The sequence below is a fragment of the Aspergillus lucknowensis genome, assembly GCF_044049455.1.
Source record: "Aspergillus lucknowensis strain CBS 449.75 chromosome Unknown BJX67scaffold_114, whole genome shotgun sequence".
Taxonomy (NCBI): Eukaryota; Fungi; Ascomycota; class Eurotiomycetes; order Eurotiales; family Aspergillaceae; genus Aspergillus; species Aspergillus lucknowensis.
In genome coordinates, this window is record NW_027263658.1 from 1 (window position 1) to 15,265 (window position 15,265).

Sequence of the window (15,265 nt, forward strand, 5' to 3'; positions counted from 1 at the left end):
CCTGTCAGTCTGTTGTCCTGACTGATGCATAGGCCATTGCTGATTCACTCCGCCACTGGTCTCTTGAACACGATTCTGAATGTCTACTCATCACGCTACGGCACGTGGTCGGTCATGGCGGTCGTCACGGCTGCGGTGACCGGGGCGTACACGCTTATCACCGCCACACTCTTCGCGGTCTATCGGTTGGTGCTGCTCCGACGGGTCCAAAAGGACCATCAGTCGGTAGTCGACCAGACGACGGCTACGAGAGAGTCCAGGCATGCCAACGGCACGTGCGAGCTCTGTCAACAATCGCCGAGCACCACAGCCATCAGCCAGATCGACGCTTCCTGAAGGAGTGGTCTGGGTGCTCATGGTTCCACGTGGAGGTCTCGTACCCAAAACGCGGACTTTAAGGCCGATATCCCCACCGTCAGCCAGCACTCGGTCGATGATGAGCCAGCTTCTATAGAATAGGCTAGCCGTAGAGCAGGCTGACTGGTTTAATCCCAGCTCAAGTTGCTTTTCCTTATACCACACGCACCCGCTTCGAGTGACGTTCATCAGGACCACACCGTAATCGTTTGAGAGCACCTGACCGTTTGTGCAGCGATCGACGGTCCAAGGTGCACCGATGGAAGTCAATGATGAGGGCTCGCTCGAGCTCAGCATTCCACAAGATGTAATCCGGACGAAGATCCTGATGAACAACGCCGAGAGAACGGATCTCCTTCACCGACCGATAAATCGCTTGTTGGATGGCCTTGTCCAGAGGATCATGGCCCACGCTCTCACCACCCCAGCCCATCAGAAGCATATGACGGATCCTTCCCGCGCCGTGGAGGAAGTAGGTCTGGGCCAAATTGACCGCTCCGAGAAAGACGGGTACAGCCAATCCTTGGACAGGCTTAAGGACTCGGTAGACGTCTGCTTCGCGCGAGACCTCCCCCCAGAGTCTCGACGTCGTCCCCTTCCCGACAACAGTATATCCGAAGGTGGCACACGTAATCTTAAATGGTGCGCCGGAGGATCCACAAGGGCCGATGGGGGTGCAGTTATGGTCCAGATCCTGATCGAGCTGCGCCTTGAGCATCTTCACCCAGTCCGCTGCGCTGATCGGATGGCGGTCCCCCCTTTTGCCAAGCATATGTAGCTTTGTGTTGGGGCATTCAGGTCGAATGCGCCGCATCGCTGTAGCCCGAGAAGACACTTTTGTGTGCAATATGGAGCATCATGGGAGCGAGATTGCCCGCTTGGGTTCCCTTGGCGATCTGCTCGCGGTGCAGACCGTTGGTTGGGGGGGACGATGTGACCTGGCTGAACCCCCGCTTCCGTCCTGCAGATGCGGTAGGGTCGGCCTCCGAATCCGAAGAACTCTCGTGGTGATACGGACCGGACAGTGGCGCGCAGCTAGCGGCTGCTCGGGTGATCACCCGAGGGCCGCTGGTGATGGGAGACGAGGACGTGAGGTACTCCGAGGTTGACTGCTCAGGACTAGCGGATTCGGAGTTAGCATTGTCCAGGTCCAGGTCTCGCGGTAATTCCACTACTACGATCTGAGCGCGATCGCTATCATAATTCGTTTGCCATATCGGTAGTGTAGGTTTTACAGCATTCCGCCACGCCTGGTCACGAAGAGGAGCACGAAAACTCATCAAACAGAGGCACAGGGTCCTCTCAATCCGAGTGCTAGGAATTCCAGGCCCTGCACCACCCGCCGTCCCGTACATACCGGGATCACCCAGGTGGTAATAAAGGGTCGTCGGGTCGTCGTAAGGCACCCAGAGCTGCACGTCCATCAGGCCGTTTGTCAAATATGAATACTCCAGACCCTCTTGAATCATCACGTGAAATTCTTGTACGATGGCTGATCCGACCAGCCGCTCGACCTGTTCAAACTGTAATATTCAGGGCCATAAAAGAACTAGATGTCCTGCACCTTTAGTTACCTAATTTTAATCTATATCGGTGTTGGTTGGTGGTTGAGAATCGATTCAAGTTCTAAAAGCGCGCGACCGAAATCGATGGGGTGGACGGTTCGGTCGGGAATTACGTTAATGTCATTGGTAAGGGCTGACAAACACTCAATTATGCTTGGCTAGTAATAGAATTGCAGAATCGATGGATGCCCGCAGAGAGGCAGCTGTCGCCGACCTTGTTCTCCAACTTAATGATACATGTGACAGCCTCTTATCTGGCAGTCGAGGGTGTAACTTCGCATGCAGCTCAATCATGTACCTGTATGGGGCTCTTACAAAGCAAATGCATTCAAATGCTCTGCTTTCAGGATCTACGGCTCCCTTCCCTAATATAAACTACAAATGTCTAGTACAAAAGGTATTGTCGTTCACACCACCAGTGTGGTACTCGAGCAATACTAGACGACAGCACAACTGTTCTGACTAATCCTTCAAATCTTTTGGCGAGTTGAACGATACTATGGCATGCCTTAACCTATATAGCTTTGTGTATATATAGATAGGGCACTTCCTAGCTTCTTCATGTCACCGACGTTTTTTGCGTAATCAAATCAAATGGTATCCTGTCAGCCAGTCACTAGCTGGCGTTGTAAGGCTAATGGTGGAATAGCAACACCAAGAGGAAGACTTTTGGTCAGGCTGAATTTATACTAATTGAACTTGGTATTTTTAGGAAGTCCCTGTCTTTGGTTGTCTTGCTAAACAGTGAAGAATTAGTTTCCTTTATAGAAGAAGAGTTAAAGCTATACAAACCAAGGCTTCCCTGAATCCTGTGACAAATTTATCTTCATATTCACTATACTACTGTGTATTGGGTCCTGCACCCGGAAAAGTTGTTGCAACATCAAAATCAACCCACACCACCCTCTCTTGAGTCCTAGAAACAACAAGAATATTTTTGGGGTATATATCTTGGGTGACGGCTGGGAAAGAGCAACTCCCATCCTTGGATGACGGCTGGTGTACAACTTGATGCCGTATTTGTAACTACAGGCATGTTTAGACAGACCTCTCCGAACTAAATGGTAGATAAAGTACAGCGTTTCATAGATCGTGTTTAATGACCTGGTCATCTTGTCTCTTCCGCGCTGCCACTAGAGCTAGTATTATGAGCTCCAGAGTTTGTAGAATCAGAAGATCTGATGCTATTAATTGAGTGACCGCTGCTCCTGGTTTAGTAGATGATAGTAAAGTCCACAAATTCCAATACGTAAGGTAATATGGCTGGATTTTCTCCATCTGGAAGTGCTACAAGGACGTCACCGAGTCGAATATCACGCGGCGGGGAGCATGAGAGATTCGGGAGGCCTGAAACAACACCAACGAGTAACCCAAACCATAAGTTTGGAAAAGTCTTCCTTACGTGGCCAGCAAGAGACGTTGCAGAGTTCGTGCCATATGGCTGGCCAGCAGCAAAAGTGGCGATCACAACATTATGCCCGTGAATCTCACCCGCGTGGAACACATAGTGTCGCCAGCGCAAACAGGGAATCCTCCCGAATGCACCGTATCCAACATATGTCTGGCAGCTTGTACCTCAATCTCGAGTGGAGCTATCCATGCAATGGTGCAGAGATTAGGATCGAGTACAGGCATTTTGGGCCCAGTTTGTCGTTAAGCCGGCCGGAAAATCAAAGAACGCAGGAGCCACAAAACCGATGCTGATGGGACCATAGGATGGCGCCGCGCAGCTGGAAGCATACGCTTTTAATCAGTTCACGACAACCGAGTGATGTCTATAAATCGGGCAAAGACCACCATTAGTGATCTCAGAAGGGTTGAGATGCCACCAGTTTGAAAGATGCTGACGTGGCTCAGGTGTCTTAGCTCAGGTGCTTCAGCTTGCTGCAATAGACAAGAGGTGCGCGCACATATGGAGACAGCAACAATCAAAGGAACTAAGGTGAGAATTATTCGACATCAGATCTGTCTATCTCCAGCGCTTGATGTACTAACCACCGAGAGAGGTGCTGGCTTCAAAATAGATTCATCGCTCTGGTGAATGTGCCACAGCGCCCGCCACCGAATGCGGGGTATCAACAACCAGTAAAAGCAGCTTCACACAGTGGGGGAAATAAAAGTGTCGAATAATATGGAATTTCCTTCGGGCGTCGATTAGTTTTGGAATACTAAACTAGCAAAGAGCATCAACGAGGGACGCAGGAGCAGATATATTAATAAAGAATACAGGGATAGTTTGTCTGCCCAAGGAATAGATTCCTGTCGTGTCCAATACCGCAGTAAGTTTGTGAATGGGGCTGTCGCTGACTGTTTTCTCAGACCCTCAATCAGAAACAGGGAGATTCGCTTTGGCTGCGAACTACAACCACTTGGCGCAGTTCACTCAGGGGCCTTGGATCTTCTGAGTCGGGATCTTCCATCGTACCAGCGCTGTCATATGCCGTGCGGGCTAGAGGGAAATGATGATAGGAATAAGTGCAGCCTTTCCATTGCTTGTTGCGGAGAGCCGCACAGCCTGACACTTTCCCTTAGCATACTAAGGTCCTCGTCCGACCCATGCTGCAAGATATCCAAGAGTTTTGAGACTGTTTCTTGGGCTTGTTGTGCGTTCAACTTCCGGCGCTTATCTTTGCTTGGATCAAAGACACATTGAGTTCCTGAGGCTTCGCAAGCATTGCAAGGTGGTGATCCAGAGCACTATATCTTGTTATTTAAAGTTTAGGGCACTTGAGGAATCACTCACCTTTATCCGTTTCTTTTGGCACGATGTACAGGCGGTGGATTGGTGGCTCTGCTTCCGTTTGCTTGAAACCATCAGTTCAGTGCTAGGCTTTGTGTGCGCCGGGAGCAAAGAGCGCAAGGTTGTTTTAGTCACTTTTCCGAACATCTTTGAGGGTTGCGACGCTGCGGATCTGGAAAGAAGACTGGAAGGGCGATTTGAGAGAACGTTGATTTTTATTTCTCCTTTTTCAGCATCCTTTCTCCGATTTCCTCTTGTAGATTTGGATGCCATTCATTAAAGCTTCATTAGTTAGGCCCCAACAAGAATAGCGCTTTCCGCCTGGCGTCGCCTGCTCTCGAACAAGCTCAAACCTCTGTTATATTTTCGGGATCAGCGACTAGTTTTTGGAGAGATCAGAGAATAGACTCACAGGATTTTGCGACAAATTATATCGGACAGTCGCCCGCCAACCCTTCTGCTCCCTTTCCTTAGTTGTGTTGACCTCAAACCACATATAGATGTCTTCGAGAGAAAGCTTGTGCCCTGGGGCATTTTGGAGAGCAGCATAGATAAGTTCGGAATATGGGGCATCTGGTTCTATTGCAGCCTCAGAGCGCATTTTGATCTCAGCTGGCGGATTCGCCAAGCTTGGTGATAGCGACTGGCATGGGTTCGTAGTCGTCATAGTGTTTGCAGACGAAGATAAAAAGTGTGAGGGAGGGACGAACGAGGCTAGAGACAGGTCAGGCGAGTAGCAAAGTGTTCCCCATTGTGGATTGTAGCTAAAGCCCGACCAAAGCTGGAGTGGCGAATTAGCATAGGCCTCATCGGTGGTTGAATAAGAAGACCCTGGTGTTATAACATGGCATAGGCCATGATCGGAAGCGGGAAGGCCTGATGGAAGGGGGCTGAATTGATGCATTTTTGGTCTATTCGAGAAACAAGTACGGCACAAAGCTAGTGGTGAGATACAATCAAAGACCTACGACTTCCAATGGACTTTATACACCATGGTAACTCCTTAAAAAGTTGACAGACTCCAAAAAGGCCACTTATTCCGTCCGCTCTTCTTCGTGGGCCGCGAAAATGCATGCTGTTTCCGCTCTAGACCGCGTGATGGACTCCTTCATATGATGAATCGTGGAAAATCATGCCAGATTGGATTGTCCCTGTGCTGAGAAGCAGTAAAACTATTTACAGACAGGGTGGCGGTCCAAAGGAGTGGAGATTCAAGATGAATTCCTACCGAATCGCTGTAGGGCCCACCCTCTAGATCCTGCTGGTGCGTGGTCCCAACTGATTCATTCCTCCCCTGCCCACTGGCTGCTCTGGGCGACCTCCTGATATCACTACCGTTGAATATTCTTTTCCAAGCTAGACTTCGTAAGTTGCTGCATCCGGAGCTTCAGGAGTTTCACGAACCTTTATCGTCATCATACCAGCATTGATACCGATGCAGTTTCGGGGAAAGTGGCTTCGCCGCGGCTAATAACTCCTCGTTCTGACTCAATAATTGTATAAGCCGAGTTTCTTCTCCCGCTGCCAAATGCACCAGTTTTGAACGCGCTGGGAGAAGAATGCACAAAATGCCAGGTTGTCCCACCCCCTTCTCAATCCGGGAATTTCTGCGGCTTTCTTTTAAATCATTCAAGGTACGGGACTCTTCAGAGATATTTAGGCGCCTCAGAAGAGCTCTCCCCTTCCTGGTTTGTCTTGGATAAAGTTGTGCCTCCTTGATTGCTATCGGCCTCGTACGCAATAATCGAAGGAATTGATGATCCAGGGGGTGCTCAGGTCTCGCCATGGAGGCTGGCTGGGGATGTCCGCGTCGTCTCGCCTGGGCTTTGCAGATCAATATAGAGAGGTCCATGCTGAAGTACTTCTTCGTGTTGTCGAGTGAACCTAATACACATCGAAGTACCTCCTCGGCTGTGGTGCGCCGGTTTTGTTTGGCCATCTCTGAGCTCAAGGAGTGAGATCGGGGAATGAAGCTGGAAGGGAAATTGGCTGAATGTCTCCACGAAAAGGGTACGTGGCACTATACCTCATCGAGCCGGGATGAGTTACACCAGGTCGCCACTGAGCGCTTGGGTTGCAACCAGTCTCCTCGAGGTCAAGGAACATGGCACCCGTGAACTATTCCTCATCGAGCCGAGATGAGTTACAACCTCTCACCAATCAGAGCAAGGGCCGGCATGCCCCACTACGTCGAGTTCTTCCTTCATGTGGTTTCTTCGGGTCAACAAACAAATTGAGTTCATTATTTCATCACGTCGAAGCCAGGTTTGCCGCCCAAGCCGTGATGGGCCAGGAATGTAACTCATTTAGGCTCGATAATCGTGTCCTGGTTGGCCTGACCCCATCCAAGACCAGTCATGAACTCAAAAGCGTCAGCAGCGAACATATCCTCCAGCATAGGCCGCTTTGAAAATCCCTGCCAGACCATTCTCAGCCCTCCTTCTGGAGATGGTTGGACTACAGATCCACCAGATATAGCAAAAACCTCATGAGCCTCCACAACCTTTCTATGAATGTCTCCCTGACCAAGCAGAAATTCTTGGGGTGTCTGATGGTGCGAAGACCCGTAGACGGCAAAAAATCCATTATCCCAATTGGCGGCCCCGTTCAATGGGCGGAAGATCGAGATTGCGTCGGATGAGTGGACAGGGTGGGCCCTGCAGGGTTGGAGGTCCGCATCCTTCTGTGGCTGGAACTCAAGAATAGCAATGCTCTGAATTAGCTCCAGCCGCTCATTCACGCCTAACCGTCTTTTGATAAAGCGCATAACCTATGTGGGTAAGTTGAAATGATCCAACCTGGACTCGGAGCCATTACCTCTGCCTCCTCGTTGTCTGTGCCCAGAAATTTCTGACATTCGGGCCCTCCGCCGCAGAAAACAATTCCGGACGCAGTTTTCTTTGGTGACCGCTCAAACACTTCTTGCACTTCCTCCACATCGTTTTGGGGCGGGTCCCCAACACAGATAGTCGTGTAGCCAAACGTCTCCATATCGTCAAGGTCTCTGTCCTCAAGGAACTTATCCATCACTCGGATGTCGTTGTCCATGGTTTTGCTTGGCGGATGACTAACTAAGACTTTCCTCGTTCGATTGGTCAGGCAGCCAAGGAGACAAAGATGGAACTTGGGCATTGTTCGATGGGAGACGGCAGGAAACAGAGCCTCCATATATACGACATATGTCTTCTATTTACATCATGTTTATCTCCATCAAACGTATCCCGAAACCAAACTCCAGCAGCATCAACAGGTCTGAGGTGCGTCCGACGCGCTGCTTGCCGTATTATTCTGGTCCATTCAGCCTGGCTGTTTATTTCGGCGGTGGAGGGGGTGCGCCTGGTTTCTTGACTCCGGTGGTGTCGTAGGCGCCTCGCCCGAAGGTGGGACTCTGCATGCTGTCCGAGTGAATCATCTAGCAGAGTTAACCATGGACAGGAAGAATTCTCAAGGATTTACTTGCAGTGTAGGGAGATGATTTTAGGCAGTCAAGGAAGTCCACGGTTTTTCTTGACTACTCAACCCGCAGATTGAGGTAACTAATGGACCAATATATAGGAAGAAATGGCGCGCGGTAATTAAGCGAGACCTTGATTGATAGACTAACTAAGCTCGGAATCTCCAGAGCGCTTGACTCGTGCTATCTAGCTGGGGGTGTGTAGTGATTCCCAGCCCCATGTTTGGGATAGCTCTACCATACCTCCGTCTCAGATAATCTCAAGAAAAATCGTGTCCTGCGTGACCAAACAGTTGAATGCTCAGTTCTCATCATTGAAACACGCACGCTGTCTTGGAGATAGTCCTGGAAATATGCTATTGCGAGCTGACCGCAACATGCTGTGCCACCCGGTTTAGGGTATTTGTAGCATTGGCTGCACCAAATTTTTCCACTCGAAGGCCTGATTTCGTTGTCGCAAAGCACTTTTACGATGTTCGCTAGGCTGGTACTGTGACTTTCGAAACGATGTCTGTAAAGTCGGTAGAATTGGTTATTACCGTCAGTATCGAGTATGAACACTTTACAACTGCCTTCAGGACAGGTGGTTCCATTATGGAATTGAATGTGAGTCCTGCAATCAGTAAAAGAACTAAAAGTCTTGGAACATCCTGCGGCTCTGCAGGGAATTTCCGTGGTTGGTTTGAATGAGAAAGGTGGAGGTTGAAAATAAGAAGTGAGGATAGGATAGAAGTATGAGCAAACTTTAGAATAAAGTACTAGGACAAGATAAAGTGTTCACACGACAGCAAGGGAAAGACAAAGAATTAGGATCTGGTAATGAATAACAGAATGTCTCCCTCCCCCAGATTATCGTTTGTGGAGACCAGTCTTCGGGCAAGAGCTCAGTGTTGGAAGCAATTTCTGGGGTTTCCTTTCCTATCAGAAGCAGTCTCTGTACACGGTTTCCCACAGAGCTTGTCCCCCGCAAGCATCCACAAGCCAGCGTTAAAGTTTCCATTGTGGCCCATCAATCACGCACTGAGATGGAGCAAGAAAGCCTGAACAGCTTCTGCGAGGAGCTTGACGACTTTGGGAAACTTCCAAATCTAATCGAGAATGCGAAGGCAGTCATGGGAATTTCGACACATGGGAGGGCATTTTCCAATGATATCCTTCGCGTGGAGATCTCCGGTCCCGATAGACCTCATTTGACGATTGTGGATCTCCCAGGCCTCATTCATTCGGAAACAAAGCTCCAATCAGCTGCTGATGTTCAGCTTGTTCAGGATGTGGTCCAGTCCTACATGCGAGAGCCGCGTTGTATCATACTCGCGGTAGTATCGGCCAAAAATGACTTTGCCAACCAGATCGTCTTGCGGCTTGCCCGAAACGCGGATGAAGCTGGAACTCGAACCCTCGGGGTTATCACAAAGCCAGATACGCTTATAGCGGACTCTGAGAGTGAGGCTATGTTCCTATCCTTAGCCAAGAATCAGGAGGTTGAGTTTAAGCTTGGCTGGCACGTGCTCAAGAATATGGATTCAGAGAAAGGAAACAACCACGTAATGAGGGTGAATTCCTTGCACCACCTGCATTGTATGCTTCCCAATTTCCACCGCCTGCACACTCTGCGATCGCGCCCCCGCCACGGAAGAGCAGAGCCTCTGGCCCAGCTCATTACTGAAATCACTCCATTGCTCATTATCCGGTTTAGTACTGCATTGGCACGAGATGAGCAGCCGTGGTCGAATGTATTTGAGACACTCAAGAGTCAGCGCAAAAGAGTCCTGAAGCAACGCTGGTCGATCCTTCGGGTTCACCGAGTCCAGGAGTTCGCTTGTAACCATCGGGAACATATCCAATATGATCACATCAGGGAGCGTTAGCTGTGTCTCCCGAAGAGTGTCACTTATCCAAGAGATAGTTGCCGATAACTCTATCATCTCATCGGGAGGCAGATGGTCCCAAGGACTGGGATTGAGCAAAAGGACTGCCGGAAAATCCATCCATCCAGGAAGTAATACCTTCCAATTTAGAAAGCCTGCCTCTGAAACGCCGTACTTTCCCTGGAAATTGCGGCCACAGTTGTAGAGTTCGTGGATCTCATCAAGCACAAATCGTTGAGTCTGCCGGAGCCGTGCGAGAAGTTGCGGAATTATGTCCCTGGCCAACTCATCAACAGTCAGGGCCTCGCCGCGTTCACCTGATTGTTCTTGATGAAAGGCTTCGGGCTGGTTGTATCGACATGGTTCAGCTTCGCCCGCATCAAATCCACCCGTGTCTGTTAAAGAAAGGCTAGTGAAGGGCTCATGGAGAGAATCGCTGCCATCAACGTTTGAGCGGGACACTGAATGAGGCATCTTATAATAACTAAGGCCCGGTGTTCTGACGCTCGCCTCTAGGAGTCTGTAGGTGCCATTTTATACCACGCGTGGTAGTCCATCCGAATGCAGTTCGAGTTACATCTTCATTTGACAGCCCGTTTTCATCGGGGGCATTGGCCGTTCGCGGATAATATAAGAACTCTACAGCGGAGGAGTGATGAAGTTCCGGATGTGGAATAAATAAGGAGGCACGTGTCATAGATCTCAGAGGCACTAATCTATACATAGGATATTAGGAATGATTTTCAATGTTCCATATAGTCCTTGGCTCAGACTTATGATTAGGATCTCATATCACTCGTATTCTCTACGTTCGCGTTCTTGAGGCGCACATCGTCGCCCTTTGGCAGACCCTGACCCTCTGCATATTGGTCCCCGATCTAATGTGCATCGATGGAGGCCAATTGTCATGGCCTCATTTACTTTAGTATTCTGTAGAATATACTCTTGTCGAATATTCTGGTGGATAACACCTATAGAGAATGTAAATGTATTGCCTTCAATGGCCGTTTAATTGCATGACGGAACGACTTCTTTAGCCTAGGATAGCTCAAATCTTCACCATCCCAACCCATAAGGGAGTAGACGTTGGCTAGGTCAATCACGCTCAAGAAACTGGAATCGCCAGCCCTTGTTCGCGCTGAGTGATACGATAAACATGGACTATACACGACACTGTTGGAGAATTTGAAGAGAGGTTTACCCCGGTGAGAACCCTATATCCTTACTCCTTGCGATCTTAATTTGGACAGTATCATTATCAAGGATGGAAGGTTGGCTGGAATACTTGGCTTGGAATTCCCCGCTTATTACTATATCTGGTATGAGAATGTCTCCGTTTCCGGGGGATGAACTGAGGACAGTGCCCAGTGTAATAAGTTCCTGCAAAGGCGTTTAGGCATGCACGGCGATGGATATAAGGATCCGAAGGATTTATGGATGGATTTGCGTCTTGTGAGAAAGGACCCGCCCGGGCTTTCGACAAAAACTGGGGGCGGGGGGGAAGATTATCTTCAGCCTGCACTTTGAACTCTCAGGCACGTATCATGCGCGAAGTCGGATTCCATGGACCTCCTGAGTATGATTTTTGAAGTGCGTCACGCTGGGGGGAACAAATTTGACATCACTCAGGTCACATATTCCACATTGTTTTGCGCCGCTCTCAAATGCTGCGAGTTCGAGTTTATGCATGTTCTCCACATGATCCCAGAGTTTATTGCGTTTGCTCTTTTTCTTCTGGCGGTCGATAGGAGCGAGGCGCCGGTCTGACAGGCAGAAAGGACACTGCAGAGGGTCGTATTTCTCTGCAATGCTTGATGGAGCCGTGGCCCACGTCGTTGTTTCCCACTCTGGCTGGGAGCTTGCAGCGCTTCCTAGCTTCCCACGACGCGGGCTCTCTTTCCGACGCTGCCACCGAACCATGAGACGGATGAATTCCAATCGACGAAGATGGGCCTCCTCATCGGTCCGCGGCGCGGGTGAATAGCAGAGCAACCGGACCACCTCTTCTCGCTCTGGGATGACGTAGCAATTTGGCTGTATGCTCTGTTGCTCACTCTCCTCATCGCCAGGCTGAGCTTCATATTGCCGGTTAAAAATTTCCGTGTCGGTATTCCGGAAATGTCGTTTGCGGTTCTTCTCCAGGGCCGATTCACGGAGCCTAGTGAGAGTCCGATTTAACTCAGCATCTGCTTCTTTCTTTTGCCGGCCAATTTCTAAGGCTTCTTCGCAAAGTTCTTTGGCCTTGGTGTCTTCTTCCTCGTCCAGACTCAACCCGTCATCATCTTGAGCCTCCTTGACGGTATATCCAAGTTGATGGATCTTTAAAGTCAGCTGCTGGCATCGCGTGCGCAACCGTCTGACTGTGGGATGATTGCTGATTTTGCGTGATTGCTCTTCGGTCAGGCGAATTGGCGCCGTATTATCCGCCACCAGGGTTGCTGTCCGCATTTCCCTCTGCACCACCTCGTTTGACGCTCGCTTGTGAAAAGCAGCCGCCGTGTCGAAGTCAACCGTTTCGTTCAGATAGTATTTGACCGCGTCAGACTCATGGTCAGCGACCTGATCACGAACCGAGGCCGGGGCCCGATCTGTTCCAACTGGTTAGCGGAAGACCTCTACGGTGATCACAATGCCATACTATTGATTGCGTTAATGGCGCCCCGGCGGACTTCTTTCTGAGTCAAGTTTTCCTCTTGACCTGTTTTTTTCCCGATTCTTTTTATATAGCGAGCCCAAGTTCTCGCTTTGAGTGCTACTAAAATAGACGTGCGGTAACCCTCGTCGGTGCGTTCAGGCTCACGAAATATTGGGAGGTCCAACTTGTCTCGCTTGATCTTCAGGCGGATACCTCTTCGATGACGGGGGAGTGGCACTGTATAGATGTCCGCCACATCCCGTATCGTAGCCACAAATATATCGTCGTCTATTCCCAGTGCCAAGAGCTGCGAGAGTAGGTCGAATAGAAGGTTGTCCTCGTGCTCAATAACAAACCTCTTTCTGTTGTCAAGTCAGTACTATTCAAACAAGATATCTTAGGCGGGCTCTTTAGCTCACATTCGCGGCTTCCGACCCCCCCCCTTGGTGTGAAGCAGTGTCACAATGGCAGTCAGCAGATTACGACGCCCACGTACAGGGTTGCGAATAATGTAGAACTCAACATGTCTCCACAGGATAGTGCCAGTTTCTTCATTACCAGCAAGATAGCCGTCATCCGTCACGGTGGAACCGTCCGAAGTGTAGCCGTCTGAGGTCTCGTAATCCAGGTCAAATCCGTCGTCGTCCATCTCAGATGTTAATTCTTGGCCGCCACTGATGCCTGTGTCGTAGCCTGAATCGCTCGAAAATCCATCGCTCAAGCTGTCGGCAGAATTAAGATCGTGCTCCTTCTCCTCGGCCGCTATCTCTTCCCCTGGCGGCTCAAACGTGCCGTCAGGTCGAGGGTTCACCGCATGTCTCGTGTCGAATAGCGACACCGCCCGACAGGCGGAGATGCTGGATAGATTCAGACCGACCAGCGGATAGAGCCGCTGCTTCTCATCCGCAAACACCGAATCACAGTGGACGAGGTGTGTGACCTGAAACTCCAGGAGATCAATGGAATCCGCCGTAGGTTTTGATAATGGGAGCTTCCGCAAGCCCATCTCCTTGCTGACCTGGTTCATGTACTACCGAGCCCCGGTGAGAAGTGGGAGAAAGGTTGGAGGAGCGGACGCACGTACATTAAGGCAGTCCCGGCGCATGTCGGGATCCATGTCTCTCCTATTCTTCAGGTAATAAAGCCTCTTCAGCGTCCTCCAGTAGTTGGCAAGGGTCCCGTGGGCTTTGATCGAACGCCTGAAGTTTTTTTTAATCCAGTCAAACCAGGGCTTGACATCTGCCGCGGTCAGGTTCTTGAGCAGCGCGTCAGGGTCGAGTGCAGCCTCTCGGCAGAATCTGGTCACCGAGCGTATAAGCTGCCGGCACGCCATGCAACGACGGTTCATGCGATGGGGACGTACCGATTCCACTTCCCTCGTAGTGAGGCGGCGGAGACGTTGGTATTCGGTGCATATTGGGGCAGCGTCGGTCCGTTGGCAAGGTGTTGCTCCCGTCGCCTCGCGTAGTAGAGGTGCGACTTCCGCCCAGGGGCCTCTGCCCGACGCCGTGCGTTTCTCTGCTTGGGGAGGCCCGAGTAAGCCATCGAATGAAGGGCGGGAGCGGAGCGTTGGCGGATGGACGAGGGAGATGGGGGTGGGAGTACCGGGAGACATAGTGAGATTTATAGTGTCGCTCGCTCGGTATGGTCTGCTTGGCTTGCAATGGGACATTGTGCCGTCCGTTGTCCGTTACTCTGGGGGTGTCTCCCTGGGTATACTCTGGCGAGAAGCCAATCGGGAATCGGAGTGGAGCCCAGCGAGTCCGGTGGGTATCGATGGCTTGCAGAGAAGTGCCCCAGCGAGAGCCGTAACGCCGTTACGGTGCCGCTCTGGTAATTTTGGCGCGGTAAAGCGGCGGCCAAAGATTGCCCGTTAGAGTTTAGCGCCCGGGGCCGCCATCGCCCAAACGGGCCATGCGGATCGCCCGTTCAGGCGATGCCGGCCCCCAAAGGTACATTCTATATGCAAATTATCTATAAATTATTACAAAATATACTAGCACGAATCTACTAATATAAATAATTAATAGTACTATTTAATAAAAAAAAAACAAAATAATAATAATAAGATCTTTTCTTTAACTAACAAGTTCTATAAATAGTTAATAGTTTAGAATACTAATAAAATAGCAATAACTTAATATAAGACTTGTAAAATATAGATAGAAACCTTATAAGAAAATAAAAATTATAAAATTAGTAACTTCTTAGAAGATAAATCCTATACTTGCATGCTACTACAAGTAATATATTAGAAATAGTCTAGGAAAACATGGCAAGATTATATTATAGAATATAAATAATATAGAGACTAGATATTTTTACCATGCCCTAAATATAGAAAAGTATAGAAATAGATAGTAGAAGAATTTAAATAGATATTAAACTTATAAGGGACATGTTTTTATAATAAATAAATTAGATATATATAAAACTGCCTATATAATTACTATCTAATTATAAGAGGAATATTATACTAAAGTATTAATTAAATATTTTATTATAATAATTTTTATAGAAAATATATCTATATAAAGCAAGAGTATAGATAGTATTTATAAAAACTAAGTATATTAGATAAACTAGACTATAGTTATCTTATAAAGGAAGATTATAATTATATTTTTACAAGTAAAAGATATTTAT

General features: G+C 49.1%; 9 protein-coding genes across 9 annotated transcripts; 2 read left to right on the top strand and 7 right to left on the bottom strand.

Annotated features, from left to right (window-relative positions):
- Positions 1-90: 90 nt before the first annotated feature.
- BJX67DRAFT_386616 (uncharacterized protein) lies at positions 91-1,075 on the bottom strand (the record flags this gene model as incomplete). The annotated part of the gene is made up of 2 exons (XM_071034106.1): positions 91-480; positions 527-1,075. The coding sequence occupies 2 exons, from the start codon at positions 1,073-1,075 to the stop codon at positions 91-93; spliced, it is 939 nt and encodes a 312-aa protein (XP_070880359.1).
- Positions 903-1,964, bottom strand: BJX67DRAFT_33340 (uncharacterized protein). The gene has a single exon (XM_071027542.1). The coding sequence runs from the start codon at positions 1,824-1,826 to the stop codon at positions 1,152-1,154; it is 675 nt and encodes a 224-aa protein (XP_070880360.1). The 5' UTR covers positions 1,827-1,964; the 3' UTR covers positions 903-1,151.
- Positions 1,941-2,423, top strand: BJX67DRAFT_33345 (uncharacterized protein). The gene is made up of 2 exons (XM_071027543.1): positions 1,941-2,048; positions 2,099-2,423. The coding sequence occupies exon 2, from the start codon at positions 2,104-2,106 to the stop codon at positions 2,386-2,388; it is 285 nt and encodes a 94-aa protein (XP_070880361.1). The 5' UTR covers positions 1,941-2,048; positions 2,099-2,103; the 3' UTR covers positions 2,389-2,423.
- Positions 2,424-4,703: 2,280 nt separating this feature from the next.
- On the bottom strand, positions 4,704-5,625 carry BJX67DRAFT_368756 (uncharacterized protein). Its single transcript, XM_071030668.1, has 3 exons — positions 5,075-5,625; positions 4,798-5,017; positions 4,704-4,726 (listed from the first exon to the last, which is right to left on the bottom strand). The coding sequence occupies exons 1-2, from the start codon at positions 5,564-5,566 to the stop codon at positions 4,892-4,894; spliced, it is 618 nt and encodes a 205-aa protein (XP_070880362.1). The 5' UTR covers positions 5,567-5,625; the 3' UTR covers positions 4,704-4,726; positions 4,798-4,891.
- Positions 5,626-5,812: 187 nt separating this feature from the next.
- BJX67DRAFT_33365 (uncharacterized protein) lies at positions 5,813-6,783 on the bottom strand. Its single transcript, XM_071027551.1, has one exon. It carries the CDS (start codon positions 6,599-6,601, stop codon positions 6,059-6,061), a length of 543 nt encoding a protein of 180 aa, XP_070880363.1. The 5' UTR covers positions 6,602-6,783; the 3' UTR covers positions 5,813-6,058.
- Positions 6,784-6,964: 181 nt separating this feature from the next.
- BJX67DRAFT_386618 (uncharacterized protein) lies at positions 6,965-7,710 on the bottom strand (the record flags this gene model as incomplete). Its single annotated transcript, XM_071034107.1, has 2 exons — positions 6,965-7,432; positions 7,480-7,710. 2 exons carry the CDS (start codon positions 7,708-7,710, stop codon positions 6,965-6,967), a joined length of 699 nt encoding a protein of 232 aa, XP_070880364.1.
- Positions 7,711-8,831: 1,121 nt separating this feature from the next.
- On the bottom strand, positions 8,832-9,559 carry BJX67DRAFT_368760 (uncharacterized protein). The gene has a single exon (XM_071030669.1). It carries the CDS (start codon positions 9,114-9,116, stop codon positions 8,862-8,864), a length of 255 nt encoding a protein of 84 aa, XP_070880365.1. The 5' UTR covers positions 9,117-9,559; the 3' UTR covers positions 8,832-8,861.
- BJX67DRAFT_386619 (dynamin family protein) lies at positions 9,142-9,984 on the top strand (the record flags this gene model as incomplete). The annotated part of the gene is made up of 1 exon (XM_071034108.1): positions 9,142-9,984. One exon carries the CDS (start codon positions 9,142-9,144, stop codon positions 9,982-9,984), a length of 843 nt encoding a protein of 280 aa, XP_070880366.1.
- Positions 9,985-11,526: 1,542 nt separating this feature from the next.
- Positions 11,527-14,164, bottom strand: BJX67DRAFT_386620 (uncharacterized protein; the record flags this gene model as incomplete). Its single annotated transcript, XM_071034109.1, has 5 exons — positions 11,527-12,572; positions 12,623-12,981; positions 13,039-13,649; positions 13,704-13,917; positions 13,983-14,164. 5 exons carry the CDS (start codon positions 14,162-14,164, stop codon positions 11,527-11,529), a joined length of 2,412 nt encoding a protein of 803 aa, XP_070880367.1.
- Positions 14,165-15,265: the final 1,101 nt, after the last annotated feature.

Excerpts from the sequence above, each read along its gene's own strand:
- BJX67DRAFT_33340 (XM_071027542.1), bottom strand. The coding sequence starts at position 1,826 with ATGATTCAAGAGGGTCTGGAGTATTCATATTTGACAAACGGCCTGATG.
- BJX67DRAFT_33345 (XM_071027543.1), top strand. The coding sequence starts at position 2,104 with ATGGATGCCCGCAGAGAGGCAGCTGTCGCCGACCTTGTTCTCCAACTT.
- BJX67DRAFT_368756 (XM_071030668.1), bottom strand. The coding sequence starts at position 5,566 with ATGCATCAATTCAGCCCCCTTCCATCAGGCCTTCCCGCTTCCGATCAT. Across the intron at positions 5,018-5,074 it reads ATAATTTGTCGCAAAATCCT|AGGTTTGAGCTTGTTCGAGA; the intron begins GTGAGTCTATTC and ends AAAATATAACAG.
- BJX67DRAFT_33365 (XM_071027551.1), bottom strand. The coding sequence starts at position 6,601 with ATGGCCAAACAAAACCGGCGCACCACAGCCGAGGAGGTACTTCGATGT.
- BJX67DRAFT_368760 (XM_071030669.1), bottom strand. The coding sequence starts at position 9,116 with ATGGAAACTTTAACGCTGGCTTGTGGATGCTTGCGGGGGACAAGCTCT.